At 37.3% G+C, this 14,859-nt stretch overlaps 1 protein-coding gene across 5 annotated transcripts in view; it reads left to right on the plus strand.

Annotated features, from left to right (window-relative positions):
* Positions 1-14,859, plus strand: part of cadps2 (Ca++-dependent secretion activator 2) — a 149,505-nt gene that overhangs the window by 18,705 nt on the left and 115,941 nt on the right. For all 5 annotated transcript variants that reach the window (XR_014874911.1, XR_014874912.1, XR_014874913.1 and 2 more), the window contains exons 3-10: positions 1,536-1,868; positions 4,161-4,241; positions 4,361-4,591; positions 4,995-5,116; positions 6,361-6,472; positions 8,684-8,823; positions 13,934-14,000; positions 14,711-14,819. Coding sequence is in view for 2 of the 5 variants with exons in the window: in XM_085165256.1 (XP_085021382.1) it covers positions 1,536-1,868; positions 4,161-4,241; positions 4,361-4,591; positions 4,995-5,116; positions 6,361-6,472; positions 8,684-8,823; positions 13,934-14,000; positions 14,711-14,819 (1,195 nt within the window). In the remaining 3 variants the exon portion in view is untranslated. The remainder of the gene's footprint in view (positions 1-1,535; positions 1,869-4,160; positions 4,242-4,360; positions 4,592-4,994; positions 5,117-6,360; positions 6,473-8,683; positions 8,824-13,933; positions 14,001-14,710; positions 14,820-14,859) is intronic.

Here is a 14,859-nt window from a genome sequence, read left to right on the forward strand (position 1 = left end):
TCTAAAAATGGATAGGGGAAAAAAAAGTGCTGAATCATTCAAACGCTTGAGACCAGGGGTCTCCAACTCTATTCCTCGAAAGCTACTGTCCTGCAGGTTTTAGATGCGTCCTTGTTCCTAAAATGAATGGCTTGTTACTAATCAATCAATCAATTTATTTATAAGCACGTGTTTAAAAAAACAACAACAACAACAAAAAAACCCAGCACAAGTTGACCAAAGTGCTGTACAAAGTAGAACACACGCACACCAGCTAACCACGGGTTGACATATAGTGTTTTTTTTGATTGGTTAATGTAGTGGATTTTTCCATTAGCAAGGTGAGCGCTGTGTTTAGAAAGTCCAATATTTATCACGTGTTCCTGCAGTAAATGTGACAACAGTACTCGGGAAAAATTATGTTGGAAATTCTTTTTTATAACTCGAGTTTTTGTTGGCCTGTCAACACAATTTAAAAACTGGTATAGAGTTTAAAGTTTGCACTTTTAACGCAAATTAAAACTTTGGTCTCGGCGAGGCGCCGTCTGCTGATACGTCATCTTAAGTCTCGACAGTGTCGTTTTGGTGCATTTGTCTTTAAAGACAAATGACTGGTCTAAAAAAAGTTATAGATTTAACACTATGTGAAGTTGGATTGAAGAAATAAAGTTTAAAGTTATAGCTTTCAGAGAATGAGTAGTGTCATCCTGTGCGAATACTGAATGACCTCACTAGGTTTGTTGGTTTGCTGTTGGTTGGTTTGGTTGCTGCTAACAGACTAATAGGCTTTGTATGTTTCTTACATAGCATGATCAGAAATTTTGATATCCATCAGCATGTCTGTAGGGAAAATAGGTGTACGTGTTATAGCGTTATACAAATACAGGCCATTTACCATACTAGAAGTGAGAAAAAGTGAAATCCAAATATAAAGTGAAGGAACCTATACTAAGGAGTTTTTTTTCTTCTCAACATCCTGGACATCAGCACAAAGAACTGACCCTTGTGCTTTGGTAAGAAACCTGTTCATGTTTGTGGTAAACTGTTTGGATATGCTTGAGAATAGATAGACTGTTTAATTGAATAAACTGTGCTGATTGGATCTCGTGGACATATGCTCTGTCAGCTGCTTGCCCTGGTTGGTTTGCCCAACTGACCAGGAGACCGGTGTTTGTTTATTTATTTATTTTTTGCTTGTCCGCTGAAACGCCAGTGCACATGGCTCAAACAGGCTCTCCTCCACATGGTCCTTTATAAAGTGCTGTACAAATCCCAATATTTCAGCTAACAGGTGGATTTTCAGGGTTCAATGCAGTTAGCCCACAATGACCAAGCTAAGGAGACAGAGAGCCCACTGCTAAGTCCAGCATTTGAAATCTTGGGCTTCAACTCTCATGTAAAATCTTTGGCTTGTTCCTGTTTCTTTTATTTAATGAATATTTCTGAATTGCAACATATGGTCTCCTCAGCTGAACTAGAAAAAATTATTCATGCATTTGTGTATTCGCATTTAGATTATTGTAATGTCGTCTTTCCTTGTCCCATTCCTTTCCCAGGGCTTCCTAAAGAGTGAGCGTATTTCCCGGATGGTTCAGAGCGGTGGCTGTTCAGCTAATGACTTTCGCGAGGTTTTCAAGAAAAACATTGAACGCCGTGTCCGCAGCCTTCCTGAGATCGATGGGCTGAGCAAAGAGACTGTGCTCAGTTCCTGGATTGCAAAGTATGATGCTATCTACAGAGGGGATGAGGACCTGTGGCGCCAACCACAGAGGGCACACCTAAGTGCTGTTTCAGAGCTCATCCTTAGTAAAGAGCAACTCTACGAGATGTTCCAGCAGATCCTCAATATCCGCAAGTTTGAGCACCAGCTGTTGTACAATGCCTGCCAGGTGAGCTGCTTGAGGGTGACCGTTACAGCCAGACACACAAACTGAATGCATAATAGTGAATACTTGTAATCTCTGAACAACGTCCATTGCTTAAATGTAAAGAGAAATCCTGTCTTCTGTTCTAATTATTTGCTAGACCTGCTTGATAGAAAATACTGAAATCAGTGGAAAGCCCCTAACCAACTTCTCTCAACAGTACATTTTTTTTCCTTCTGTGTCTTTTTTATAACACTTCTCAGTCCCTTTCCGATCAGGGTTTTTCTCCCTTTTACTTGTTTTGGCTGAAGGAGCAGCACCACCATGTTTTCCGTTTCATATATTCTTCTAATTTCTATTCAGAATTTAAACATAAACCATGAGAATCAGAATATTATTCTGTTGTACAAATTGTTGTGTCCATACTTTAAATAATTTCTCATGTCAGTATGTTCTGTCCCAGCATCATTGCTAAACCCAGAAATATTGTGCATATGTTATTTGCACTTAAAGCTGGGGATGTGTTTGTCTTTATATTGGAAAAAAAATAATCAGGTGTTAAACTGGAATTCAGCAGGTGTGGGGAAACCTAGAATCTGGCTCACTGTGGGGTAAAAACTCACTATTTTTACTCTTATATACATGGTGTGATCAGCTGACCTGTGCTGCTACCACAGTATGTACTTCACCTATGTAAATGTAGAATTCTGTGAATTAATCTAAGCACTTTAAATCCAAACTCATCCCTGCTACACTTGATGTAACCTAACTTTGACCATAAACACCACGGTCGCTGTGCAGCAATCCAACACAGTCCATTACTGTAAGTTCACCACAGTATAGCAAGCAAACCAGTTTATCCTGCACTAAGCTACAGGATAAACAGAACAAAAATGCCGTTCCAGATCTTTTTGGTCCTATTTAACCCCTGGGTATAGCGCTATAAATGGTGCATGAATTACATATTGTTGCCTCTTTCATCAATTTGTATGTAATAAGCTAAGGTTAGTCATTAATATGCTGAAACAACATGAGAATAGAGCAGCTGTGAGAGAATTCAGGATTAATGAATCAATGGTACAGAAGTGGAGGAAGCAAGAAGGATGAGTTGAGTAAAGTTTGACTTGTCTGTTTTGTTTCACTTAATGCGCCTTATAATCTGGTGCGCCTTATGTATGGAAACAGACCTGTTCATCGACAGTGCGCCTTATGGTCCGGAAAATACGGTATTTTGCTTTTTATTTCATTATGTCAGCTATGACATTTGTTTGACTCTGCTAAATAAAGTGTGATACAGAGTCTAATGAGCAGATTGTGAGCTCTCCTATCAGTACCTCTAATCAGATTTGAATGTAACCACAGACAACAGGAATTCAAAGTAGCACTGAATGATGTGATTAACTTGTTGCATTGAGAAAACAAAACAAACAAACAAAAAAGACTCCTGCACCCTGAAAGTCCATAAAACACACAAACTCATTCATTCATGTCTGTATCATAAATCTTAATATTTTAAGATTAAGATTGGGGTTTATAGATTGGTTCAATCATTGGAGCCATTTTAAAAAAATAAATAAAAATAAATAGGATGGATTAAAGGAAAATAACATGATTGAATTGTGAACAGCCATCTGCACACTTCTGCACACATCTAGTGACGCTTCGAGCACACCTGCTTTTCATTAGACAATGAAACACCAAGCAGCACCATCTTAAATAAACTGTGAACAGTCGACAGTCAACAACTTCCAATCAAGAACCAAATATTTTATTGGACAAACAACAAGTGAAAAATTATCATTGACAGATTTTTCAGTTGCGTGTCTGTTGTTTGGCCTACATAAGATCTGACAATGTTGTATGTTGACTAACATTAGTTTTAAAGGTGTATATTAAAAACAAACAAACATTGCATGCATGATAAGGAGCTTCCCTGTTTTGATGTCAGGGGCTTGATCTCCACTTTCAGCCAGTTGATTATCCCAGCAGGGTATCTGACGACTAGCAGGGACGTAGGTGTTTTTTGCCTGGACCTTGTTCTTCCCATTTAACTGACTCCTCAGGACTTGCCTCACTTTCTGCAAGTAATTGGTGGTTGTTGTTTTCCTACTGGCCTCTTCATGGTTCGTGTGTGTTTGTGGGTGTGTGTGCGTGGGTGGTAAGTATATTATATGGTATGTTTTTCACAGGCTTGACATCCTGCTGAAACTCTCACATCCTCAGACCTCAGCTGCTGACTGGTTGTATGTCAGAGAATTTCACTTTTCACTGGACAGTTAGTGACAATCTTTTTTTTTTTTCTCCCTTCTTTTTCAGCTCGATAGCATGGATGAGCAGGCAGCTCAGATCCGTAGAGAGCTGGATGGCAGGTTACAATTGGCCGAAAAGATTGCCAAGGTACTAACTGATTACTTGCATCCAGAAAATGTCACATGACTTCTATTTCCTGAAAGACACACATCCAATGTTGATGTTTACGTTAAGATGAACTTTGATGTATGTTGTGTTTCCTTCAGGAACGGAAATACCCAAAGTTTGTCTCTGCTGATATGGAGGCTCTGTATGTGGAGGAGCTGCGATCATCTGTCAACCTACTGATGGCAAATTTGGAGAGTCTGCCTGTGTCTAAAGGAGGTCCAGACTTCAAACAGAAGCTCAAACGCTCCACTGTAAATAACTCCTTTCTAGATCTTGCAGATGAGGGAGATCTGTCTAAGTCGGACATCGTCTTGGCTTTCACTCTGGAGGTGTGTTTGGGTTTATAGAAATGTCTGCTGGTAACTTGCTCACAAAATACAGTGCTGTGAAAATGTATTTGCCCCCTTCACTATTCATTATGCTTGTGACAAACATGCAAAAAAATATTTTAGATCATTTAACACATTTTAATTTTTTTTAGACAAAGATGACCTGAGTAGATTAAAATGATTTTTTAAATGTATGATTTGAAATCCAGGTAATCCTAGCATACTTCATGGCCTGTAGTTCATTCATTCAAAACTCTTCCAGCTGGGTGTGTTTGCCTGTTACCTCTTCAAAGAGCAAGTGTCAGTGGTAAAAGCTGGGGATGTGAATGGGTTACTCTGGGTTGAAAACTGAGTTTGTTTGTTGTTCTGTTTGTTGGTGCCAAACCTCTGTTGATTTTCTCAGATTGTAATCATGGAGGTCCAGGGCCTGAAGTCAGTGGCCCCAGACCGTATGGTTTACTGTACCATGGAGGTAGAAGGAGAAGAAAAGCTACAGACCGACCAAGTAGAAGCCTCAAAACCAAAGTGAGTTAATCTTCCTGATCTGTTCAGACCAGGGGTGGGCAATTAATTTTACCAAGGGACCACATGAGAAATTGTGACTGTTGTGGAGGTCTTCAGCAATAAGCTGAACTCAGTTCTGCTCCATGTTATTTCATCTCCTGTTGAAGTTATTACTCTCTTATTACTCTCTTGGGAAAATGAATTGCTCACATTTGATTTAAACTATTTAGAATACCCAAATCTCAGTTTTGACCACCCAAGTTTGTGAATGTTATAACCTGAGAACAAAGGAGTTTCAAACTGATACCATAGGTATATCTAAAAGTCTTGGACAGTTCAGTGACCTCGACCTCATGGTCAAGGAAAATTTTGTGAATGCGATAACTTGAGAAGGGAAGAGATAAAAGAGAAGGGGAAGGGGACAAATTGCTGTACAGTCCCATATACAGTGGGACTAACTACTTCAGGCTAAACTCATAATTCCAGCTTCTAATCTTTAAGTGTCAGTTTTAGCCGCACAGTTTGTTGGTCCATTAATAAAAGGGGCTGATACTATCCCAGGCAGAATTTTGTTAGAATATTCTTTTCAATTTAATTTCATAGTAACAGTAACAGTAATAGAGGGGAAATTACAGCAGGAGACCAACCAAGTTTATTCAGTTCAGGTCAGAACCAAAATGAATGAAAAAAGGGAGAAACCCAGACAGACTGGAGCAATAAAAGTCATGCTATGCAGATTAATGACCACCTAGACAAGATGGAACATGACAAAGTTGTGCAGAATTTTGTTTTTGTAGAAAAATATGTACAATAATTATAACCTCTAGGACTGAATTTGAAGCCAGTTGAAGGGGAAGTCCCCCAAAAACACTCCAAAAATGAGTACATTCCAGTGAATTTCAATGTTAAAATTTCTAATTATGTCTAATTTTACAGTTGCTTCTTTAAAAAAAAAAAAAAAAGTTTCATAAGGTGACTAATTGAAATCTCATATAACCTTAAGTATTTCTCTATTATGGAGGTGGTTGCTTTGACTAACAGGCATTTTTAATACAATTATCTGCCAGATAATGTGACTTGGTTAGCAGCCAAAGCAGTACCAAGATGGTGTGGTAGTAGAACATACAGTGGTGAGGCAGCAAAAAGGCCGCTAATGTTAGCAGGCTCGAGTTAAATCTGTTTATCTTCAATTCTTCCCTGTTCCAGTGTCAACAGCAGTGTCAACCTACAATTTTACAAATCATTAAAATTCTCATATCTTTCAGGTGGGGGACTCAGGGGGACTTCACCACAACTCACCCTCTGCCTTCAGTTAAAGTGAAGCTCTTCCTAGAGAGCACCAGGGTCTTAGCTTTGGATGACAAGGAGCTGGGCAAGGTGAATAAATCTACAACCTATTATTCTGGTTTATTAAAGTCTATTTAGTGTATAATGTTTAGTAGATAATATATTTACTTGTTTAGAAAAGTTCTCTATATAAAGATAATTAACTACATTCAAATGATCAAAATGAAAATAACTGTAATTTAGTCTGCATTAGTTACATTGTCATTTTAGGCGTAGTGTTATTGATAATAAATGTGACTTTAGATACAACATTTCTTAAATTTCATTTCTCTGTTGTGAGTTTGTTTTTTTTAATTTCCAAACTTCGATAATGAATTGATATTTTTCTCCAGGTTGTCCACATTTATAAATGAGTATAGTGTGAAACATTTATCAAAGTTGTTTGAAACTTTGATACAACCTTAATGTTGTATCAAAGATGGGTTTTTTGCTCAGAAACGTGGGTGACTGCTAAGTGAACCAGATACTTTTTTTTTAACCCTTTGACCACAGTAGGCTGATTGGGTAATGTTGTCACCCTGCTGGGCAGCGGATGGGCAGGCAACATGGACACCCAAGATTGTGAATACGGTAACTTGAGAACAAAGTGATGTAGAATTTTGAAATTGGTACCACAGGTGTATCTGTTAGAGGGCTGTGGGTACCAAGCTTCCCAAGACTTCTTCTGACAATCAGAAATTGAAGAAACACTAGACACGGGGGGAGGGGGGGGGGGGAGTCGGGAGTCCAGTTACCTAGCACTTCCAGATAAACTATAACTGATAAGTCTGTACAGGATCAGAATAATTTCAGAGGTCATGAAAAATTCGTTTGGAGGAAAGGAAGCCATCAGTGAAGGTTTAGAGAATTTGATTGGCAGGTGAGACAACTCGAAGTTCTAAAAGCTTCAGATGTTATTTGTAATTTTGTAGAGCATTTGTGGTTCACACATATCTACAAGATCCAAACATGTTGTTGTATACAAGTTAAATCCCGATTAAGCTGAATTCACAGTTCATTGTGTGTATGGAGGAGATAATTGAAGGTCAGGGAAGTCAAAGCACAGTGAAAACAATGACTGACAGTTGCTGGTTGGAAGTTTCTTATTTCTTCCAGACTATATGAATGAAACTTCTTACTGCATGAGAGCAGCTGTGATTGGTACATGTAAGCATGTGGTCAGGTGCCGATTTAGGGAATGCTCGATTTGCGTTTCCTTCCTGTTCTATTGATGAAGAATGTGATTTCAATACTGCTTGAACATATTCATTTAATTTTGGGAAGTCGAAACAACGATCAAGATTAAAATTTTAACATTTAGTGTAGCCCTAGATAAATACTCAAAGAACTAATACAGTCTCATATATGGAGGTTTGTAGAGATATATGTAGAGATTTCATGAAATACTTGTGTAAGGTTTTTTTATAACTCCAAAACAAAAGGCCAGACGGACCAGTGAACAACTTAATTGTTGGCGAGGATGTGGTCATTGTTTGGCAGACCACTTGTCTTCTGAAGCTGTCCCATTCTTAGTAAAAAATAAAGAGACTATAACAAGGTATTGGCAAAAATTGTCAGAAATGAACAGAGTACTCTTTGATCCAATGTGAACTGCTTATCTCACAGAAAACAATGGGAAGAACCACTTATTTCCTCTGCACAAAGCATTTATAGCTTGTCATCCTTTCTACCGCCTCTCTTCTCTTACTGGACATTATATCTTCTGAGATGACAACTGGCATCATGCACGGTGACATCCAACCACACAGTCCAGCCACACTTTATCATCCTCTCTCTATTTGACTTACACATACACACTTTAAAATCAAATGTTCTTTTATTCACTTACATAGGAATACTTTCTTTTACTTTTTTCTTTGAATCTCTGGGTTTGCTCATCACAATATACTCTTATTAAATCATACATTCAAAAGGTCAGACATTCTTTTACACGAGTTGCTCCTTGGTGTCACTCACACACACATTCCCATCTTTTTCTCATAACCACTCTCTCACAGCCTCCAAAGTTATCTTTGCATCACACAACTTATTAATTACTTTGAATCGAACCACAATTTACAAAAACATTATGCTTTATTAAATAAGACTCGAGACCATAAATTTAGTAGGAACTGTTAAATAGGCATTTACTGCGGTTTTAGGTCAGGAAGCTGAGGGCTATTTTCCCATAGACATTGTACTTTTTTTTTTTTTTTTTTTTTTTTTTTTCCCCTGATCTATTTCTCCATTCCTCCCTCTCAGGTAATCCTGAACCCGACTACCAATGGACCAAAGCACACAGAGTTCCATCGTATGATTGTCCCCAAGAACAGCCAGGACACAGAGCTGAAAATCAAACTGGCTGTCCGCATGGACAAACCTCCCAACATGAAGCACAGCGGGTGAGTCACATGCTATATCCTGTTTCTTTTTTCTTTTTTGGGGGGCGGGGTTTCAGTTGTTTTTTTGTTTGTTTTTTTCCAAAGTTTTTTACTTCAGTGCTTGACAGTTGGATAGCAAAGACGTCACAGCCCAGCCCAAGTTTGTAAATGTTATAACTCAAGAAGGAAGTGACTTGACACCATAGGTCTGTCTACGAAAAATCTCTGACAAGTTCAATTCTCGATCTTGTGAATGCAAAAACTTGAGACGGGAGTCACCTAGGATTTTCAAAATGATACCAACATGTTTAGTGAAACATTCGAACCCTGATGACCTTGACATCAGAAGTCAAGTTTTCTGAGGAGGATTTTGAAATTGGAATCATAGGTTTATTTCCTAGGAGACTGAGGGTGATCACTGTAGGCTTACGTCCTTGATCTCTATGGAAATAAAACAGTTGTGGCTCGGAGTGTAAAAAAAAAAAAAAGAATCCAAAATATATTTTCTGCAGTATAGTAGAGTTATAATGTCATAAAATATTAAAAACAAGTGCATGATGGTATCAATCAAACTTAATCACTGTGGCGTGTTTGTAACAAACAAATGGAGTAGTTTGTGGTTAAAGATGGACTAATGTTTTGTTTTTGTTGTTGTTTTTTTAATCTATTATTTATTTCTCCTTTCTTTAATGTCTGTTAACTCTGTGAAGGCAGCACTTGAGTCCACAACAAATTTCCCTAAGGGGACAATAAAGTATATCATACTGTAGTATGGTCAAGTAATTGGACTCAGGCAGCAGTGTCTGAGGTTTGCCATTGTACAAAACACTTGCAGAATTTAATCAGGAATACTGCCACACTCCTTTTTAAGAAATATCACATTGCTATGCTTTGTTCTTTCTTTCTTTCTGAACATATGTCACAAATGATCACATATGTTCATTGAGGAAGGTTTTATTTTGGGGTTTTTTATCAACACTTTTTAGCCTGGTTGGTTTTCTCAATGGCAACTAAAATTAGGGTCACTATTCTTTTAAAATATGTCTGTGTAAGACCTGTTTGAGTTGTTACTGTGTAGTTTTTATTTTAACCAGAAGATGGAAGCAAATTCTAATTTTCCAACCTGCAAGTGTTGCTGAAAGAGATATTTATTTTCTTTTAACATTTCATGTCTCAATTGAAGAGTTCATTTTTTAAAAATATATTGTATGGAGTCAGGGTTTTTCTTCAAAATTTACAGTAATAATTAGAATTGGTTTTAAACTAACAGTTGTAAATTCAAATTTCCTTGGAAAAGATGATGCAGAGTCTATGGTCTCAGCAGTTTTCAGTGTTTCCACTCTTTGTGGAAAAAAAACAAACAATCCGGTGGACAATCTGACTTCATGTAACTAAATTCTGCTGTATTTTCAGTAAGATGAGAGGAATGAGTCACACCTCTCATTTTGACTCATGGTTTATGACTCAGGCAGAAGCGTGGTTTGTCTAAAAATTCTAAGGTCTGTGTTTGCTTTCCAATTCCAGTCTACAAGTCAAAGCATCCTTGGGTGAGATACTGAACCCTAAGTTGCTCATGATGTATCCTTCAAATTTTAGGTGCTTAGGTATAGAAGAAGCACTTGTATGAATGTGTATGTGAATGAGTCTTGTGTACGAATGAGCCTCACACATCTAATGAGCCTCCCACAGGAGCCGACAAACGGTTCTGTTCATTACAGTAACAATGTGGGAGTCGAGCAGTTTTAATAATTGACTGGCTGGTTGGTAACTGCACTCCATCTGTAGCCTTCTTGGTTTACACAAGGGGTCAGTATCGGTCTCTCTGTTACTTCTGCCTCTCTGGTCCATGTTCGGCTCTTCTCTTTGTTGGTTTTCTGGCATTTGATTTATTAAGGTTTTTGCTGTGCCTGCTGCCTTGATGCTGTTCCACCAACTGAGGTCAATGTCTTACATGCTGCATTTCTGAGTTTTACCTATAAGATTATCAAAATAACTCCACACATGTCAATGACATGAGTCCAACTGAAGCATTTCATTACTTCTCTTATAGCAAAGAAAATATAGAAAAATAGAAAAATTATTCTGTTAAAAGGGATTTTGCATTTGGCAGTGTTTGTGGGCTTAGGTTCAGACTGTAGAAAAAAACAAAACAATAAAAAAGTAGTCAAAGTGAATTAAACTCGATTAGGAGACCAACAGATGCAAAAACACATTTGATGGTCAAAATAAAATGGGCAGGGAAACAAAATGGAAATTTTTAAACTTTATTTAAATCCCCAAACGTTGATTCTGTTCATCTGGACGTAGCGTTTTCTTTATTTCAAATGTGTTTTTGTATTTTATGTGAACAGTAAAAGAAAACCAGCAGTCTACGCTCATTTATCATAAATATGATTCGGTCTTGTGTTAAAGTCAAATGTTTGACTGTGTGTGTGTAAGAACAAAGTTATTTTATGAAAAATGTCACTTTGCTCAGATTCTCCCAGTGAAACTGATTAATTTGCTAAAATCTCATTTTCTTATAATCTAACATTCATTATTTTATGGCAGATATTTGTTTTTATCTGTCATTTGTTACAAACAAATATAAGTTGACTGTAGGCATCTGTGTTCATTTTAAAACATGAACGCATCATTTTCTAAAAATGTTTTTTTTTCTTATTTTAACAAGGAAATGTCTTCGTATTCTCCACATCACTATAAATTGTATTGTGTAAAACAGTATTGATTAATTATGAACTATAAATAACTGACACTTTTTATTTAAATAAGAAAAAAAAATGTTTTGATTTCTTTCTTTCTTTCTCCGTAAAAATCATCTCTCCAGGAGGCAAATATCTCTTTTTTTTTTATTTGTGCTGAAATAAATGAAGTCTATTACAAACTCATTAATGCTGTTGCGGATAATCTGTTCTATTACTTTGTCTTAAAGTATGTCTTTTTTTCTTACAATTTTTAAAATCGCAGCCAATCTGCTACGGTTATAACCAGATTTAGACACAAAAACTTTCTTCATTGTTATAACATTGGTTCTTTTATTTCAAACAAATGGCGCCTAATATATAAATACAATGAGAAACACTGTAGTTGCTCAGTGTGTTGACAGACTTTAAAACCCTCAGAGTCTAAATGTCTGGCTAAATGACCAGTTTAAGATGGATGTTTTTGTGCTGTGAGGACTGTTAAATGTCTGCAGTGAACTTTTTGGCATCAGCCGTCCATCTCTTTGGATCCTTGCAGCTGAAGGATGTTTGAAACAGCAGGAAGGAGCAGGACCGGCAACCAAATAATTTACACAAGTGGCTGGCGAACAGTGCCACATGTTAACCTGGAGTCATGCAGAATGGCCCAGATTCTCCATCCAGACACACCACAGCCTTGACTGGAGGCCTTTTCTTTAAGGGCAGGCATCAGGGCTGAAGAAAGAGGTCTCGCCATGGATTGATTTTCCTCACTTGCACTTGCCTGTATCCCACGCTTTAGGAGGCCCAGGAGCAGCCATTGATTGAGGGGCCATGCTGGTCATTCTTCCATTTTGAGCTGCTGTTGTTGTCATGGCCTCTTTCAGCTCAAAACTCATTAACTTTAGTTTCACATTAGATAAAAAATAATTGTTACTAATAATTTGGTGTCATATTGTGATATGAGACATAATAAAAATAATATCAAAATAATGATTTGGTACAAAGAGGCTCACAAAAGCTTGTAAATATTTTAAATGTAAATGTAGTTTTTGTTCTTTTATGTTTTGTTCTTCTTGGGTGGGTTGCATTAAAACAGTATAGTAACCTTTTATCTGAAGCAGGAGGAAAATGAATATCTCAAGCAAAACGTTGAAAACAACAATTTCTCCTGAAGTTATGCATTTCTATACTTGTTTGTTTTGTCCTTTGTACCTACAAGCTTCAAGAACAGTAATAGTAACCTGTTTTTGCTTCATTTATTGGTGAATTGTAAGACGACACTGCATCCAAGGGAGCAGTCCAAAATCCAAAGAGTGATGGACTTTAAAGGTTAGGTGTTTATCAAAATTAATGCATTTGACATTCAAATTTATTAAACTACAAGAAAAGAAAATAAGTATGCTCTTTTATTTTAGAAAATACAAAAACTCCTTTGGAGATCCACAAATCCATTTCACATTTGACAAAACAGTCTTTCCTCAGGACCCCTTTAGTGGCTCTTCTGGATCTTTCAGTGATATTGCATGATCTTTATGAGCTGCTGGAACTTCAAAAGCTTTTTAACTCTTCAGTGTGAGACTTGGGTTGCAGTTTGAATTAGAGATGACAAAATATGTCAAATATTTTGAAAGTGCATCCTGTAGGCCAGTAGCAGCCCTCGGTAACATTTTGTAAATTATAGATGGACTGGTTCCTATATAGCGCTTTTCTACTCTGACTGAGCACTAAAAGCACTTGTGTGGTGTGTGTGGGCATGAAAAAGAAAGAGAGTAAACCATAACACTCTGTACAAAGTAGGACTTCTCAAAATTTTGCTGACATTGTTGGTGAGCACAAAACCCGATGAACCAAATTCTACAGACCATTTAAAGAACAAGCGTAATAAGAGTTTCTACTACTTAATGAGGAAAAAAGTAATTTTGCTTGTTTTTGTGATTTAGAGGACCACATGGATTTTTAAAAATCCACTGCAACCACAGTTCATCAGGCAAAATGCCTCAGAGTATTTTCTTATTCTCAAGAATATCTTTATTTAATTTGAGCAGTCTGTGAGTCAGTTTAAGAGATAAGTGGGTTAAGTTTTATGCAAATTTCTCACCTTGGAAAAAATATTTTCTACATGATTCAATAGTAAAACTGACAAATTGGGTTAAATAGTTTAAAATGGATGTAAATCCATTTTAGGCAGGACTATTACATATGATTAATTTATTTTTAACTATTCCAACTGCTTTAAGTACCCATCAAAATAACTAATCTAGTCTCATCTTAGCCAGCTTATTTAGCTAGCTAAGATGAGACGTATATAAATGGGTAAATTGAGTGAGTCATCTGTTAAATTAGTGTGTGAAACACAGTACCATACATGAAGTTCACTTATACTTTTACAGGAAAAAATGTTTTTTAAAAAAGCAATCAGTAACTCACTGTCTTTCTTTGCGCTTCAGATACCTGTACGCTATGGGACAGAGGGTCTGGAAACGCTGGAAAAAAAGATATTTTGTTCTTGTCCAGGTATGAAACTGGTGAGACGCTGCTCAGATGAATTTGTAAGCTGTGACTGATATGGACAGAGGTGTAATACAGCAGCAGCAAAGTGTTGACATTTGAAGGATCTGATTCAAGCAGCGTTTTGGTAGGATGCAGCTGTCACATATGAAAGCTTCGGCCTTCATAGGAAACGGGTTGTCTCAATTCCTTTGACACTTTTTTTTTTTCAACTTAAGCTGACATTAACTTTCTGAGCATTTGAGGCACATGGGGCAGATTCTTGCACATCTACCCCGTGCTTTTGTGACAGCCTACCCCCACGAGCTTTAACGTCCTCAGATATTGTTTCTCTGCACCTGGAATCAAATGTTTAAAGGCTGTTCATATTTAATGATGGCTGGTAGTAAGACACTGTGTAGCCAAAGTGGACACAATGACATTGCCCACTGGTTTGTGAAGACTTGAGTTTGCTGTTACTGTCTTTCTGAAATCAGATGTGACAGTCTGAATATATCATAATCTTAACAAGTTCATTGACATGATTCATATTTAATAGTCAATGCGTGGCCCTAACACTAAGTTTTACCTTTTTTTTTTTTTCTTTTTTTTTTTAGCACATTTTGTGGGACAGCAAAGAAAATGAACCTGGAGAACTTTCATGTCTGTGGACTGTGTGTGTGCATGCATGTGTGTCTGTTTTTGATTGCTCATGAATTTGTGTCGCTGTCCTGCAGGTTAGTCAGTACACATTTGCAATGTGCAGCTATAGAGAGAAGAAGGCTGAGCCTCAGGAGCTGATGCAGCTGGAGGGCTACACAGTGGACTGCTGTGAGCCTCGGCCAGGTAGACATGAAAAAGACATAGTTTGAGATCTGAGTGAAAC

Source organism: Neolamprologus multifasciatus, chromosome 7 (assembly GCF_963576455.1).
Source record: "Neolamprologus multifasciatus chromosome 7, fNeoMul1.2, whole genome shotgun sequence".
NCBI lineage: Eukaryota > Metazoa > Chordata > Actinopteri > Cichliformes > Cichlidae > Neolamprologus > Neolamprologus multifasciatus.